At 63.8% G+C, this 17185-nt stretch overlaps 1 protein-coding gene across 1 annotated transcript; it reads left to right on the top strand.

Moving 5' to 3' along the window:
* The first annotated feature begins 1432 nt into the window (after positions 1 to 1432).
* Positions 1433 to 16781, top strand: DHCR7 (7-dehydrocholesterol reductase). Its single transcript, XM_070427121.1, has 9 exons — positions 1433 to 1477; positions 6029 to 6172; positions 7315 to 7410; positions 7866 to 8088; positions 8370 to 8460; positions 10216 to 10429; positions 12735 to 12939; positions 13690 to 13821; positions 15052 to 16781. Exons 3-9 carry the CDS (start codon positions 7319 to 7321, stop codon positions 15514 to 15516), a joined length of 1422 nt encoding a protein of 473 aa, XP_070283222.1. The 5' UTR covers positions 1433 to 1477; positions 6029 to 6172; positions 7315 to 7318; the 3' UTR covers positions 15517 to 16781.
* Positions 16782 to 17185: the final 404 nt, after the last annotated feature.

Genomic DNA, 17185 nt, shown 5'->3' on the forward strand with positions numbered 1-17185 from the left:
GCACCCGTGGTTTCTGGGTAGGATCCCAGGTTTTTTTTTAGAAAAGCTAGCAAGCACCTCACGGGGACATTTCGGACACTGAATACGGACAAGATATCAGATGCTAGCGTTGCACTGATGGTAATTTCCAGAGTGTGCCACTCTATTCCAGTCATACAGAAGAAGGCCCTCGTTTTAGGAGATGGGTGCTGATGTGTTTAGGAGGGCGGTATCACCTGCAGCTAATTCATCCTGGGGCGGGGGGCGGTACACACATACACAGAGGGGAGAGGAAGGATGGCGTCTGCTGAATCTCCGTAGGTGGGCGTCCCTTTTGTGTATATTCAACCGGTTAGTTGGTTTGACATTTTTGTCAAAATAAAAAAAACGGCAGAATAAAACAAAGGTCTCTGCAAGGAACACAGAGAAGGGCCACGCAGACCCCGGACACCCCAGATGTAGGACCGGGGTCCTGCAGGCACCTGCAGCTCCCCACCCCTCTCCAGGGCCGCCTGGTTGGACAGCGGCCTAGCTCAAGGCCATGCCCTTGCAAGGATGACCCGTGTCCCGTGACTGATGGGTGTCCCATGGCTGATGGGGGCAGGAGTACAGGGTTGGGCCATTCCTGCCCAGGGGGACGACTCTGAGGGGCTCTTACCCATCAGAGCTTCCCACGAGTTTGGCCCCAGCCCAGGAGCCTCTGCTTGGCAGCTCAGCTTCTCCCTGCGCCCAGCCACGCGGCGTCCTCCCCCGCATCTCTGCACAGGGCGAGGAACACCCTACTCCAGAGTGCAGGTGCGGCCACGTCCTGGGATCCGACCTGTGATGGCCTCCTCGCAGAGCCCGCCTGCCAGCCCCGGAGAACACAGCTCCGCACACACCTGTGGCCCGCACACACCTGTGGCCCGCACACACCTGTGGCCCGCACACACCTGTGACCCGCCTTTAGTCCCGCCCACACCTCCCACCACCGGCCGCCTGTACACCTACTCCACTGCCTATGGCTACTGCCTCCCGCCCCCAAAGCAGGGATCTTGTCCGTTTTGCGGACCGGCACCGGCACCGGGGCCCTGGATGCTCTGCACTTGCGCTGCTGGAGCCCCACTGGCAGGAGGGGAAACTGAGGCAGGGGAAACCGCTTGCCCGCGACCACGCGGCTGACGCGCGGCAGACCCACGCCGCGGCACCCATACCCCGCCCTCGGGTGCCAGGCTTCCCGCCCTTCGCGGGGCAGGGAGTCCTCGGGGCGGAACCCCCAGCCGGCCATCTCGCGCCCCGACCTCCGCCGATTGGCGCGGGCGGTGGCCCGGAGTCAGCCCAGGAGGTGGGGCGAGGCTCCGCGGCCAATCGCGGGGCGCAGGGACGCTCGGCGCGCAGGAGCCGCCTCCGATTGGTCGGCCGCCGCACCACGTTAGTGGGGGCGGGGCTTCGGCCGGCTCGGATGGCGCGCGTCCCGGAGGCGGCCGATCAGAGGGCGCAGGTGAGCCGGGCTGCGCAGGTGAGCGGGCCGCGCGGGCAGGAGCGGGGGGCGCTGCGCGCAGGGGAGGAGGGGCCGGCGCGCGGGCAGGAGGCGGTGCTGCTCGGGGGCCCGGGTGCGCGCGCGCAGGGGAGATTGGGCCCGGGGTCTGGAGCCGCGCGCAGGTGTGGGGTGGGGGGGGTGGTAGCCCGTGGCCTGGTGAGAAGAGGCCGGGGATTAGGGGCGCCGGCTGGCTCACCCTAGACGGCCCTTCGGGGACGCGTGTCCCTCGGGTGTTGGGGAGCTCGCCGTGGGTGGAGGAGGGCAGAGCCTGGTGAGCGCTCCTGGGCGGGTTGGCGCCCTCCTGCCCGGCCCCACGGGTGCGGGGGCGGGGGTGGGGCGGGGGGGAATGCAGTTTTCCGTTTGGGGGAACCCAGGAGCCGCTGGAACCGGGGAGGCGCTCACCGCTTCGCTGGGAAAGGGTCACTCCCTTCCCAGCTCCTACAATAACGACAGCGCCTCTTTCCTGGGCACTTGATAACTTTATGAAAAGTGTTTTTACGGTTCTGGGAAGATTTCTGACCCAAGGCAGAGAGAGGAGGGGGGAAAGCGAGATGAGGAACCTTTTATCCAAAGGCGTGTGTGACCTGTCGCTTCCTGGGCGTTTCCCACGTGCCAGGACCTGCTGATGCGTTAAGGCTAATTCTCAGACGTGGCCACACGTGGCTGATGCTTTAAGGCTAATTCTCAGACATCCTCGCACGTGGCTGATGCTTTAAGGCTGATTCTCAGACGTGGTCGCCCGTGGCCGGCCAAGGGAGCTGAGAAGCTGGGGCGGGAGGCTGGGCATCTGAGGGCGGCAGGAGGATGGAGTCTCCACCTGCAGGCCCTTTGCCACGGGAAAGCCAGCAGGGTGAGCCGGTGAGACTCAGCAACATCCGTCAGAAACCTCCCGCACAGTTGGACCGCTTCTGACACAATCCTCCCACATGGTTTGTGGCACACAAACAAACAAACAACGAGAGGCAGGTTTGTGGAGTAAAAGTGTGTGGCAGCTGCTGCGTGCCCGGGCAGGACAGTGAAGGAGCAGAGGGTTTGAGTGGGAATGGGGTTTGGAAAAGGAGGAGGGTGTGTGGGTGTGTACTGGGCAAGAACTCACGGAGCCGCGTGGGAGAAGACAGGCCGGGTTCAGGAGTCCTGGGGGTGGGCTGGGGCTGGACGAAGGCGCCGGCCTGAGTGTCTGACTTTTAAATGTGTTATCGGGAGCATAGATGTTCCAGCTTCTCAGAAGCCGAGCCCTGAGCTGCCATCAGGCCTCGTCTCTGGGCATGTCCTTCCCCGCAGGCACACGCCCACTTCTGGAGGCCGCCCAAGTGGCCCAGGGTCAGCCGGGCCAGAGCTGCGCAGCGCCCAGCTCAGAGGGGCCACGTGCCTGGGAGCATTTGGCGACTGAGGTTTGGGAAGGCTGTGGGAGCCCAGCCTGCGGAGGGCGGGGCGGGGTGAACCCCAGCATCACCCCAACAGTCATCCTCACTGTTCCTTGGGGACAGATGACCCACAGTTAGAGCCACACATACTTCCAGAATTGTGCATCTTATAATTCCGAGAGCTGTTTAAAAAACACCCTTTTTGTGGTTAGATTACTTTATTATACAAGTGCATTTCTATCAGAAAAATGAGGAAAAGAGGGGAAACCTCACCTGTGTGTCTGGTTTAAGGATTTGGTCCTGGGCCTTTTACCAAACAGTCTCTCACGGTGACCGCCTGGCAGCTTGTCCTTGTGCCGAGTGCTCCCGGGATGGGCGTGCCCCCCACACCCGATCTGATAGTCTGCGGCCGCTGCCGGCATTTCTGAGTGTGAACAGCAGGCTCCAGTGGCGCTCCCACCTCCGCAGGTTCACGCTGCCTCCTGTGCGTGGCCAGAAACCCGGGGTGGGGGCGGGGGCGGGTCTGCCCGGCCTCCCGGAGCGGCTGCCACCCCCCTGCGGTCCTGGGTTTTGTCGTTGGTGTCGTCCGAAGTCCAGTGTTTCCGTCTGTGCCACGCCTTCCGCGGACTCCTTCCCGGAGCAGCTGCCCGCTGTCTGGTGACCACGCGGTTCCTTGCGTGTGCTGGGCCGGGCCAGGCCGGGCGCTGCGCTCGGAGCCATGGTGGGTGTCGTCACCCTCGTTCTGGACGTCACCACACAGCCTCCCGCATGTGGCCTGGCGTGTGGGGCTCCCGCGGTTCCAGCTGCGCCCCTTTAGCGGGAGCGACTTGTTCACCTGGGAAACGGGCTGATGGTGCCGCTGCCCAGGCCCAAGCAAGAACGTGGTGAGGTCACAGGTGGCAGATTGGCAGGTGCTCAAAGCTGTTGTTACCTGTGACAGGTTGCGTCACCGACCGATGGCCCCAAATAGCTGGTGTCCTGCTGTCCGGCCCCCCCTGCAGAGGCAGTGTGTTTGGGGAGGGGGCTCAGGCCTGCCAGGCAGGGGCAGAAAAGGCAGCTTCCATTGAGTTCGCTGGAGCCTCGCTGGTCCCCAACATCCCCCTCCCACGGGCCTGTGGCCACTGTGCTGTGGGGACGCCCAGGCTAGCCCCCGAGGGACCCGCTGAAGAGCAGCCGCCCGGATACCCCCAGGCATTGCTGCCTGGCCAGGTTCTCCCCAAATTCCTGACCCACAGAAACAATGAGAGATAAGACTGTGTAAGGCACTAAGTCAGTGGTTTTCAACCTTCTGGCCCTTTAAATACAGTTCCTTGTGTTGTGACTCAACCATAAAATTATTTCCGTTGCTACTTCATCACTGTCATGTTGCTCCTGTTATGAATCTTAATGTAAATATCTGATATGCAGGATGGTCTCAGGCGACCCCTGTGAAAGGGTCGTTCGACCGCCAAAGGGGTCGCGACCCAGAGGTTGAGAACCGCTGCAAGTTGAGGGGTAACCAAACATGGAGAGGGCTGTGGGCGCCCCCCCTCTTTCCCTGCCAGTGGGAACCCGAGCCTGCATGGCCCCCACAGTGGTGTTGGTGCCATGTTAGCGTGGTCCCCGGGGAGGGTGGTGTTGGCGCCCACGGTAGCCTTGGTGACAATGCTCTTAGGGGATGCGACGAGGGGGTGGGCTCGGAGCCCGTGGCACCCTGACCTCATCTCCGCGACGAGAGGGCGGTGTCCCTTTCGGACGGGAGCAGGCCTCGCGGTGAGTAGGTGCTCCAGGTCACACACGAGTCCCCGTGGGGCCCGTCGGCAGCAGGAGCGGGTCCTGCGGGAACGCGCAGCCTCGGCGGTGACCAAGGGCCTCCCGGGCAGTCACCGCCCGGCCCGGCCCAGTGGTCCTGGGCCTCTGGTGCGGCCCGTTCCTCAGCCCCCAAGACGCTCCGACAGCCGCCCGGGGCCTGAGTCATCGGTTTTGTTGGTCCCAGCAAACATTTAATAAGAGATGGACGTGTCAAATGAACGGCTCAGCAATCAAAACAATTTTCTTTTTAAGCATATTTTTATTGATCTCAGAGAGGGAGAGAGGGGGGAGAGAAACATCCATGATGAGAATCATTGACCGGCTGCCTCCTGCACACCCCACACTGGGGATCGAGCCCGCAATCCGGGCCTGTGCCCTGACTGGGGATCGAACCAAGACCTCCTGGTTCCTAGGTCGACGCTCAACCACTGAGCCACACGGGCCGGGCAGCAGTCAAACATTGAACCTCAGCCGTGTCACCGCATCGTCCCAAATGCTCGGGACCACGGCTCCTTTAGCTTCTGTTTCTGGAGGTCAGATTCCCATTGCGGGAGCCTGTGGGGGCGCCAGGCAGCCCCATGGCTTTCCCTGGCGTGACTCCTTTGCCAGGAGGGTACACACAGCCTCCCTTGGCTTCAGCTGTGACCGCAGAGCCTTGTGTGCGTGGGCATCGTGCCCGGACACCCCAGGAGGAGCGAGGGGTCAGTGGGTGGGCAGAGCCAGTTACCCTGCGGCTCCGTGGCGTGCGGCTCCCCGGCTCCTCGGACGTGCCGCTGGGAACGGCACGGGGGTGGCTGACAGCCCGAGCGCGCAGGCTGCTGGGTGTGAGTCTACAGAGAAAGCGCCTTTGGGTCTGTGGCTGCTCACAGATCTGCATCTGCCGGTTTATTTTATTTTATTTATTTTTTGTTAATTCTCACCCAAGCGTCTTTTTCCATTGATTTTTCAGAGAGAGTGGAAGGGAAGGGGAGAGACAGGGAGAGAGAAACATCGATGTGTGAGAGAGAGACACACCGATTGGTTGCCCCCGCACGGCCTGGACCAGGGCCAGGGATGGAGCCTGCAACCGAGGTACAGGCTCTTGACCGGGAATTGAACCCAGGACCCTTCCGTCCAAAAACCGGCGTTCTCTCCACTGAGCCACACTGGCCAGGGCTGTGTCTGCCACGTGAAGGCTCATGTCCTGACCCTTCCAGGAGGCCTCCATCCATCCACCCGTTGTTGGTACTTGCTGTTGCCGGACCCTGCGTGTGCTGAGCAGAGCACCTGCGGGTGGGGGTGGGCCCGCACGTGGACCCAGCAGTGGCCTTGAACCTGTCGCTTGGGTCCGGGAAGGTCAGCTCCCTGAGTGTCCTCCGCATCTTTGTCCCGGCAGGACACGGCGCGGCGGGTGGAGCACAGGCGGGGCCTCTACGCGAAGGGAGAGCTGTGCTGCCGGGTCCCGTGACGAGGGGCTGGTGTGAGCGCCGCGTGCGTGGCACAGGCAGTGACCTCGCCGCGGTGAGAAGCACGACAGCAGGTACGTGCACCACCGTGTCAGCCCCTGTCCGAGTCCCGCCCCCACGGCACTGTCCATGGTCACGGGTGTGACACGGGTACCGCCCAGCTCGGTGCTGAGGACACAGGTGACTCCGGGCGTGAGCTCTGCCACAGCTCGGCCGCGGCTGTGGGGCTTCGCTCCGGGAGGCGCCCCTCTGCCCCTTCTCCTTCAGCGGCCTCCCCACGCCCGCTCTGGGGCTGTTGTTCCCTGTGCTGAGGTTTCTGTGTCTCATTGAGCAGCTGTTTCTCCCAAAAGCTCCAATGGCGCCGCCTACATGCCAGTCACCTTTCTGCTCACCCGACACCCACGTTCATGGCTTCCATTCTCCCTCCCCGCGGCCGTTCTCCTTCCGACGTGGGTGGGGACCCCGGGACCTGCGGCAGCGGGTACAGCGGGTGGCGGGCAGGAGCCGACGGCAGAGGGCTCCTGTGGAGAGCGGCCACAGCGTTTGGACAGGTTCAGGCCTCGGCCTAATGAGAGGGCAGGATCCCCTCTCCTGGCAAAGCCACGTGCAAGTCCCAGCACAGTTACAGCCAAAAGCTGTGGCTGTGAGCTTGAACCTGTGGCCCGAACCTGTGGCCACACGTGGCTGAGTGATGTGGGCGGCGGGAGGGGCAGCGAGTAAACAAAGCTCGATCAGTTGCATGTGACTGAGTGGATTCGAAACCCGGGAGAACGTTATAAACATCTTGACCACGCCTTTACTGTGCCTCGTGGAATCTGCTATAAAATAAAGACTCGGCTTGCAGGCCCTGGCGCTGTCTCTCCATCAGAGAGGGCAGCATCCCACCCAGCCCCAGCTTTCTTCTCTTGTCTGTCTTTTCTCTAATCCTCCACCACACCCCCCGCCCTCAGCTTCACCCATGGCCGTGCCGACTCCGCACAGGCTCCTTGCCACGCTGGCTCCATTCACGCGGCAAGACGGGGGCTCTGCTGTCAGTCAGAGGAGACCAGCTGCAGGTCCCAAGAGCATCTGAGCTGCGCTGGCCTCCTCCCTGGGGGGAATCTGCCGCCAGGACACGGTCGAGAGGGGGCAGCCCCGCGGGGCCCGCGATCCTGGCGGCCGTGGCAAGGAGAGGTCTTCGCTTTGGGGACCATCTGAGCAGTGTCTCCCTCCTCAGGGCCATGGCTGCAAGATTCCGGCCCAGCGCTCCCCACACCAGCGCTGCCAGCAGCGTGGCTGCGGCCCAGGCCCAGGGGCAGTGGGGCCGCGCCTGGTAAGGATCCCGCCCGCCCGTCTTCCCGGCTGGGGACAGCGTGGGTGGTGGGGAGGGGGCCGGCCTCAGGCCTGTCCTAGACCATCACGGCGTCTCCTTGTCGAGGCTGAGGAGGGAAGTGGTCTCAGCTCTTATAAGTGCAGCCGGGAATGGAAAAGGAAGCTGGAAACGCACTCACAGGCCGGCGGGCGCCTGGCTCTGAGGCCGCTGTCCTGGGTGTTGGGACTGAGGGGTGACTGCGCGTCCCCCACAGCCCGCAGCCACCTCGCTGCGTCCAGAGGCTGGGCCTGGGCTTCCTGTGGGTGCCCCGATGTGCCCCGTGCACGGCCGGAGGGTGCACGTGGAGTGGCCGCCTCTGGGAGGTGCTGGCTGGCTTGGCACACGGCCGTGGTGGGGAGGGCAGAGGGACGGCCGGCATGACCATGACCGCGCCGCCCTCCGCACCGCCTCTGCAGGGAGGTGGACTGGTTCTCCCTGGCGAGCATCCTGTTCCTGCTGCTGTTCGCGCCCTTCATCGTGTACTTCTTCATCATGGCGTGCGACCAGTACGCCTGCTCGCTGACGGCGCCCGTGCTGGACCTGGCCGCCGGCCGCGTGCGCCTCTCCGACATCTGGGCCAAGACGCCGGCCGTGACGAAGGAAGCCGCCCAGATCTACGCCCTGTGGGTCTCGTTCCAGGTGAGGCCTCCTGCGTGGGGTCAGGTGCATCGGGTGCCAGCGGCGCCGTCTGCCCGGGTGGCCGGGGCTTTGTCCTGGCAGCGCCTCACGGGGGCCCAGGTGTGCCCCCACGCCCGCCCGCGGGGGGAGCCGCCCGAGGTTGGGGCGGGCTGCTGGGCAGTGGGGAGCTGCGGACCTGGGAGGAGTAACCGCCGCGCGTGGGGATCTCCGTCCGCGGGGCCTCCACAGCCGCCGCCGCGGGCACCGCCAGGCCCGGGTGGTTCAGCGAGACTCTCCCGCAGGTGCTGCTGTACGTGGCGCTCCCTGACGTCTGCCACCGGTTCCTGCCCGGCTACGTGGGCGGCGTCCAGGAGGGCGCGGTGACTCCCGCAGGTAACACCGGCTCAGCCACATCAGATCCCCGTCCCCTGGTCTCGGGGCCCCTCCCCTGCTGCTCCTGCCCGAAGGCTTCTCACTCAGCGGCCTCACGGCACCCAGAGCAGCCGGGGCGCCCCGGGCCTGAGGTTGAAGGTCACGTTCTTCAGTGGAGGGACCTGCGTGGCCGCCGGCCCCACGGCCGGTGCCAGAACTGGGCTAGTGGAGCCTCTCCCAGCCCACACACCGTGTGCCCAGCACCGCGTGCCCACAGAGGTGTCGGGGGCAGGGTGGGTGTGGGTGGGGTGTTTTTTAGGGGGAGGCTGTCTGTCCATTCGTTCCCCACGGTCTCCAGGAACCCAGGGGCCCACAGGGAGGGGCGTGCCCCGAGTCCCACAGGCTGTCCCCACAGCTTCTCCCGCTCAGCCCCAGACTACGGCAATGCAGGCCGGTCACTCAGCCTCTGGTGACCGGACCAACGAGGGCCCGCCCGCCACTGCACAACAGGGCCGAGCCCCGAGTTCTGGGGGAGACGTCGGGCAGTTCATCGGCAGGGCGCCACGCCAGGAGCCCAGGAAGCTATGGCTTAGACCAGTGATGGCGAACCTGTGACACGCGTGTCAGAGGTGACACGCAAACTCATTTTTTTGGTTGATTTTTCTTTGTTAAATGGCATTTAAATAGATAAACTAAGTATCAAAAAATATGAATCTTTGTTTTACTATGGTGGCAAATATCCAAAAATTTCTATATGTGACACAGCACCAGAGTTAAATTAGGGTTTTTCAAAACGCTGGCACGCCGAGCTCAAAAGGTTCGCCATCACTGGCCTAGACCCAAGCTCTCCATGGCTTTTAATGAAGGTTTTTAAAGGCAGGATCGAGGGGTGGGCGTCAGAGGGCGTGGGAAACCCATTGGCTGGTTCTCCGCGAGCCGCCCGGCTTTCCGGGTGTCCAGCTCCTGGCATCGCTGTGGCCGAGGAGCCAAGACTCCACAAAACACCGGTGACTGCATCAGCGACGTCATCTTGTAAAATACACACGTACCTTTGTTGACTTCAGAGCAGAAGGGAGAGGGAGAGAGAGAGAAACATCAGTGCTGAGAGAGAATCATGGATCGCTGCCTCCTGCACGCCCCCCACAACCCGGACATGTGCTCTCACCGGGAATTGAACCGTGACCTGGTTCCTAGGTCGACGCTCAAGCACGGAGCCACGCCGGTTGGGTGTGATGTCATCTTTAGAGCAAAAGGCAGAAACCAAACACCTTGTGGCCTTTGTTACGGCGAAGCTGTCACTGCTTGGTGCTCAGCGAGCTCCGTTTCTCTGTCATCTCAGCAAAGTGCCCTTTTACTAGCAAACCCCTCCGGGGACGTGCCTTGCCGTGGCCCCCAGGACCCTGCCCGCACCCCTTCGTCATCTTTGGGAGCCGCGTGCGTGGCAGCCAAGGCGATAGGACAGTTAGTGGAGGCTGACACCTGCCTCTCAACTCGGATCTGATCCTAAACTTGATTCCTGTTGGCGCCGGTTCTGTGGCCGTCGGGAGAATCAGAACCAGAGGAACCATCTGGGCCCGCCTCTCCCCAGGTGGGAGGTGCACCCTGTGTCCTGCCTGGTCCTGGAGTCGCTACAGGAGCTGGCCACACTCGGGGCTGGAGTCTGGGTGCCCGAGACCAGAGACCAGGCCCTGAGCAGCTGAGGCCCCAGCGCCCGTGGGGCGGAGCCGGCTGCCTCAGGGCGGGAGCGCGCTCTGAGCTCCAGTCTTGCCTCCGCAGGGGTCATCAACAAGTACGAGATCAACGGCCTGCAGGCCTGGCTCATCACGCACCTGCTCTGGCTCGCCAACGCCCGCTTCCTCTCCTGGTTCCCTCCCACCATCATCTTCGACAACTGGATCCCGCTGCTGTGGTGTGCCAACATCCTGGGCTACGCCGTGTCCACCTTCGCCATGGTCAAGGGCTACCTGTTCCCCACCAACGCCCGCGACTGGTACGCCCGCCCGCACAGCTGGTCGCGCCGAGGGGAGCGCACGAGGCCACTGGCCTTGTCTGTTCCCTGGGACGGGAGCGGGTGGAGCCCGCGGGTTGCGCGTCCTTGAAGGGGGAGCGTCATGGAACTGGGTTGATCTGGGAGCATCTTTCTCAGTGTCCGGTGGCTCCTGCGCTCGGGAGGATGAGTGGAGGGGCCCGGCCTGCCTTTGGTGTCTGGGTCGGGAGCAGGCAGGTGGGAAGGCGACTTCTGTCCGCAGGCGAAGACGGCACTCGGCCTCTTTCTCCGGAACATCCGTGTGGGCGGAGCATCTCGTGAGGGGACTTGTCATTTCAGCGGCTCTAAGAGAGCAGCTTCCCACAGAGTCCTTCCTTCCCCGGGCGCCTGGGGTCGGATTGTTGCCATCTGCCCATCACCCACCCATCATCCATCCGCCCATCACCCATCCGCCCATCATCCGCCCATCACCCATCCGCCCATCATCCGCCCATCACCCACCCGCCCATCACCCACCCGTCACCCACCCATCATCCATCCACCCATCACCCATCCGCCCATCACCCGCCCATCACCCACCCGCCCATCACCCACCCATCATCCATCCATCATCCATCCGCCCATCACCCACCCATCATCCATCCGCCCATCACCCATCCGCCCATCACCCACCCATCACCCACCCATCATCCATCCACCCATCCACCCACCCACCCATCATCCACCCATCATCCATCCATCTCTCCATCCACCCATCATCCATCCATCATTCATCCATCATCCATCCGCCCATCATCCATCCATTTCTCCATCTGCCCATCACCCACCCATCATCCATCCATCTCTCCATCCGCCCATCACCCACCCATCATCCATCCATCTCTCCATCCATCCATTTCTCCACCCATCCATTCATCATCCATCCATCCATCCACCCACCCATCCATCCACCCACCCATCCATCCACCCACCCATCCATCCACCCACCCATCCATCCATCCATCCATCATCCATGTATCCATCCATCTCTCCATCCATCCATCATCCATCCATCTCTCCATCCATTTCTCCACCCATCCATTCATCATCCATCCATCCATCCATCCACCCACCCATCCATTCATCATCCATCCATCCACCCATCACCCACCCATCATTCATCCATCATCCATCCATCTCTCCATCCATGGATCATTCATCCATCCATCTCTCCATCCATCCATCTTCCATCCATCTCTCCATCCATCCATCATCCATCCATCCGCCCATCATCCATCCATCCGCCCATCATCCATCTCCATCCATCCGCCCATCATCCATCCATCCGCCCATCATCCATCTCCATCCATCCATCTTCCATCCATCTGTCCTTTTCTCCATCCATTCATTCACCATGCACCCCAGCCCCCCCTCCCCATTTTCATCCTCCTTCCCTCTTCCCTCCATCAGCAGATGTAGTTGGGTTCTCCGTAGACAGGTGTCGGTAGTGGGCTTCAGGCATGAATAAGATTCTTGTTCTGGGGAGGGGAGTGCTTACATTTTAGTCTGGGGCCCAAACAAAACCAAAGTGTGTTCCCTTGGCCTCTGCCGCCCGGGCGCGGGCGATGGGCGGATGGTGGTGCCCAGTGTGGTACCAGGTGGTGAGGCCGCTCCTGTGGCTCAGGGAGGCCACTGCGTGGCTTCATGGTCACGGCGCCTGCTGCGGACTCGCACGTTTCCTTCTGTCCCTTATCCCAAGGGCAGCGGACAGGACGCTGTTGCCGTAATCGGCACAGAAACCTGTGTGCGCAGTGAGGTACCTCCCGGGCCTCCACCTGGGGGTCTGGGCGGAGTCTGGTCACCCCTGGAGAGGCCTGTGGGTTCAGGTAACAGGGCGGCTAACGGTTAAGCTTGTCGGCGCGGGAAGACCTGGGCCAGGCGCCTGCACTGGCTCAGGGCGGGGTGCCTTTTTACTACTGGTCTTGGCATCGGGGTCACTTCCAGTCACGCGCGGCTGTGGACGGAGCACAACTTCAGTCCATTTGAGCGTCTCGCCCTCCCCTGTGCTGGGCCTCGCGGGCCCTGGAGGAGGAGGCGGGCACCTGGGTGCGGCCCCAGGAAGCCCTAAGCCGGGTGCCTGTCGGCCGGGAGGCTGCAGAGACGGGCTGGGGCCGCAGGGAAGCTGGAAGGCGCCGCGCTCTGCTCCGTGATGTGCTCCGTGGCTCGTGCCCGCCTCCGCCCAGATCGCCGGCCCCCTCAGCACCACGGTGGGCTGAGCGCACGTGCCCGGCGCCCTGGACCGATGGTGTCCTTTCTTTATATTTTCCAGCAAATTCACGGGCAACTTCTTCTACAACTACATGATGGGCATTGAGTTCAACCCCCGGATCGGGAAGTGGTTCGACTTCAAGCTGTTCTTCAACGGGCGCCCGGGCATCGTGGCCTGGACGCTCATCAACCTGTCCTTCGCGGCCAAGCAGCGGGAGCTGCACGGCCACGTGACCAACTCCATGGTGCTGGTCAACGTGCTGCAGGTACCGTGTGGCCACTGGGGGGGGCAGGAACCCCCCTTCCTGGGTGTGTGTGGGCGTGGGCTGGCCAGCGTGGAGTGGGCGCTCCAGTGCCGCCCTGGCCACGTCCCCAGGGCACGCCCGCTACTGGCTCATGTGTGTTCTGACCACTCCGGACCCGTCAGTGGTCCTGGCCACGTCACATCCGTGGCCTCCGCAGTGGTTCCCACGTGCCTCCCTCCCCGCCCCCCAGGTTGTCGCCGTGGGTCTCAGGTGACCTCAGGGTGGGAGTGAGGAGCGTGTTTATACCTCTGTCCCATCCGTGTAAATGGACGTTTGTCTCCTCACCCCGTGGCCACAGCGTCTCCCGCCGTGCTGGCCACGTGACGTACGCCGTGGTGTGCAGGGACCGCTGGCAGGGCTTGTGCTGGACGCCCCGTGGGCAGGTCGGCCGTGCCACGTGCACTGGGTTATGTGCCCCTCCTCCCCGGAGGCCCCGAGCCGCCTCCCTCTGCTGCGGGCTCCACGGCCTGGCCGTACCTCCCGGACGCTGTGGGTCCCCTCCTTGTCCTCTCGGACACATTCGGACCCTCCCCTCCGAGGACAAGACTCCCCCTCCCCCCAGGCCCCAGGGTGCGGGGGAGGGAGGCAGTGCTAGGACAGCCCAACCCAGCGGCTCATGACACGGGAGCCCAGCGCGCCCAGGGCCCCTCAGCTCGGCGGAGGTCCCCCCCCACACGGGTGCGTGGTGGCACGCGGCTGCTCTGTCCGCAGGCCATCTACGTGCTGGACTTCTTCTGGAACGAGGCCTGGTACCTGAAAACCATCGACATTTGCCACGACCACTTCGGGTGGTACCTGGGCTGGGGCGACTGCGTCTGGCTGCCCTACCTCTACACGCTGCAGGTGAGCGCCCGGGCCCTCAGGCCGACCCGGTGCCCCGCCGAGCTGCCGCTGCGTGTGTGCCCTGGGGCGGAAGCTGGAGGGAGGGGTTAGTGTGGATCAGCTGGGCCAGAGCCCCACAGGCACTCGCTGCCCGTCCTGGAGCCCGAGACCCAGCGTCCCAGGGCTGGCTCCTCCCAGGGCCTCTCTCCGGGCGTGTGGGCGCCATCTCCGCCCCGTGTCCCCACAGGGTCCCTGTGCGTGTTTGTGTCCTGATCCTCCCTTCTCATGAGGACCCCAGTCACCCTGGATTAGGGGGACCCCTGTGACCCCATTTTACCTCCATCACCTGATTAAAGGGCCCAACTCCACACACAGCCACATGCTGGGGGGCTGGGGGTCAGGCTCCAACGTAGCGATTTGGGGGCCACACTCGGCCGCAGCACTTGAAGATGCCCAGTGGGCCCTGGGTGAGAGGAGTGGTTTGGGGGAGCTGGGCGGTGGAGGGGGTACATCCCCATTTACCCGAATCTTCATGCTGAAGGGCAGGGGCGTCTCCTTTCTGTCCTGTCATCACTTCACAGGAGTCCGGGAGGCCCCGGCGTGCGGGGTGCAGGAGCGAAGGGGACGCCCCCTCGGGGTCACCGCGGTGGGGAGGCAGCCAGGCAGGAGGGGTGCTGACCCTGGGAGGGCGCCCCCCACCAGCACGGGGTCGGCACGGCGGGCTGAGAGCACGTGGGCAGGGCTGAGAACATTCCGGAAAGATGGAGGAGCACCTGTCAGGGAGGGGCGTGGGGGTGGCAGGATGAGCTGCCAGGCGGGAGGCTGGGGAGCCGAACAAGCCCGGCGCCGGCTGAGCAAGCGCTGATGTGGCCGCGCCCAGGAGACGGTCAGCCGCACAGCGCGATGCCCAGGGGCTCGGCTACAGCCTGGGCAGCATCTCTATGCAAGTGACGTGTGTGTGTGTGTGTGTGTGTGTGTGTGTGTGAGAGAGAGAGAGAGAGAGAGAGAGAGAGAGATGTGTGTGTGCACGCGCGCGCAGGTGGAAGACAGGTAGGTAGACACGCAATTTGTGTGTTTACACTTGATCCCAATTAGCCTCCAGGCAGGTGCCTTTATTTGCAGAAGAGGAAACCCAGGCAGGCAGGCAGGAGGGCAGGTGGGCAGGTGGGGGGACAGAGCCAGGGCCTGAACCCTGCCCCCACCTGCCCTGACCCCCCTGTCCTGACCCCTGACCCCGCCTGTCGCCCGCAGGGCCTGTACCTGGTGTACCACCCGGTGCAGCTGGCGGCCCCGCACGCGGCGGGCGTGCTGCTGCTGGGCCTGCTCGGCTACTACGTCTTCCGCGTGGCCAACCACCAGAAGGACCTCTTCCGCCGCACGGACGGGCGCTGCCTGATCTGGGGCCGCAAGCCCAAGGCCATCGCCTGCGTGTACACGTCGGCCGACGGGCAGCGCCACCACAGCAAGCTGCTGGCCTCGGGCTTCTGGGGCCTGGCCCGCCACCTCAACTACACGGGCGACCTGCTGGGCAGCCTGGCCTACTGCCTGGCCTGCGGCGGCGGCCACCTGCTGCCCTACTTCTACGTGGTCTACATGACCGTCCTGCTGACCCACCGCTGCCTGCGGGACGAGCACCGCTGCGCCAACAAGTACGGCGGCGACTGGGCGCGCTACACGGCCGCCGTGCCCTACCGCCTGCTGCCGGGCATCTTCTAGGCGCCTCCCGGGGCCCGCCCAGCGGCCGGGGGCCTCGGAGCCGGGCTGTGGGCCGCCCTCCCTCCCCACTCCCGAAGCCTCGTCTCGTCTGCAAACTGCGAAGCGCCTGGCGTGTTTCCGGCCTCGTAAATGTCAGCGCGTCCCTTCCCGGGCCAGCTTTCTCTGTCCGGAGCTCCAGGGCGGGGGGCTGACCGCCTCTCCCGGGGTCTGTGGTTTCTCCGCTGCGTGGGCCTGTGGCCTGGGACGCCGTCCAGCCCTGGTCCGGACGGAGGTGGCTCTTGCTGATTATGGGGGGAAGGCACGCCCGTGACCGTTTCACTGCTTTAGCCCCAGCGCCGCCCGGGCACCTGCCCTGGGCAGTGGGCTGCTCCCTCTGCATCTCGTGCAGCCAACCCGGCGCTGGACATTGGTGGAGAGGCTGAGGAGGGGCTCCCGGGCCAGGGGTGCCCTTGGGTTCCCGTGTGGCTCACGCCTGCCAGGGGTGCGGTGACCCAAAGTGAGGCCCAGTCGCAGCCGAGGCTCCCAGTGCCTGACGCCCTCTGGCGCCTGCCCTCCAGGAGGGCATTTCCTGCTCGCCCGGGACTGGCTCGGGCACCCACCACGCGGGGGCCTCCAACGAGGTGTCACCCCGGCCTCGGGCAGGGCACCCCCTCTCCAGTGAGCACACTCACCCTGGGGTGTTCTTGAAACTTGGCGTCCCTGCCTTAGTAGATAATGAATTCTTTATATTAAACTTTCCAGATCAAACTTCTGTGTGGTTTCTGACTCCCCTCCGGCCGGGTCCCGTCTGCCGGGGCCGCCTTGTGCTGGGCCTGGGGAGGTACCCCAGCTTGGCCGCCTGCCCCCCAGGCAAGGAAGGGAGACGCCAGCCACTGGTGCCAGGCCCGCACCCCGCCTGGAGGAGTGAGGAGTGGGGCGAGCTGTGAGCTCCGTGCCCACGGCCTGGACGGGGAGAGGACAGACCTGGGGGGGCTCCCCTTCAAGTCACAACAGGCTGAACCAGGATGGGGTCCCCCCCCCCGATAACTGCAGAACAGTTTCCCAACACCAGTGCCCCCTGCCCAGCCCTAACTGGTTTGGTTCAGTGGATAGAGTGCCAGTCTAAGGACTGAAAGGTCCCAGGTTCGATTCCAGTCAAGGGCATGTATCTTGGTTGTGGGCACATCCCCAGTGGGAGGTGTGCAGGAGGCAGCTGATCGATGTTTCTCTCTCATCAATGTTTCTAATTCTTTATCCCTCTCCCTTCCTCTCTGTAAAAAAATCAATAAAATATATTTTTCAAAAGTAAAATCCCTTATATCGGCTTTCGGGCAGGGCCCACACGAGGGGAGATCTGGCCCTGCCGTGACCTTGGCGGGTGTCAGAGGTCACAGCACCCAGTTTCTCTCCGGGGTCCATCCCTTTGGCGCCTCCGGGAACCCCAGGTGGGCCGAGCGCCTCCTGCTCTGAGGAGAGTCCCTGTAAAGCTTCCCCAGGGGGAGGGGGGGTCAGGGCAGGCAGGAGCGTCACTGCCTGGGTCCCAGGGGCCCTGAGCTGGTGGACGGGACCCGCTGAGGGTGCTGGTGGGCCCCGTCCCCCAGGCTCTTCCCAGGCGCTGCACCCCGCGGGCTGGAGGGTTGTCTCTCTACCCCCCCTCCTCCCCGGCTCCTCGGTCTGAGTCCTGGGATGC

Source organism: Myotis yumanensis, unplaced genomic scaffold, assembly GCF_028538775.1.
Source record: "Myotis yumanensis isolate MYYU_CA2020_CCGP unplaced genomic scaffold, mMyoYum1.0.hap1 SCAF_10, whole genome shotgun sequence".
Lineage (NCBI taxonomy): Eukaryota > Metazoa > Chordata > Mammalia > Chiroptera > Vespertilionidae > Myotis > Myotis yumanensis.

Bases quoted from the DNA above. Each gene is read 5' to 3' on its own strand.
- DHCR7 (XM_070427121.1), top strand. From the start codon at position 7,319: ATGGCTGCAAGATTCCGGCCCAGCGCTCCCCACACCAGCGCTGCCAGC. The intron at 7,411-7,865 runs GTAAGGATCCCG...CCGCCTCTGCAG, and splicing joins GGGCAGTGGGGCCGCGCCTG to GGAGGTGGACTGGTTCTCCC. The intron at 10,430-12,734 runs GTACGCCCGCCC...TATATTTTCCAG, and splicing joins CCCACCAACGCCCGCGACTG to CAAATTCACGGGCAACTTCT.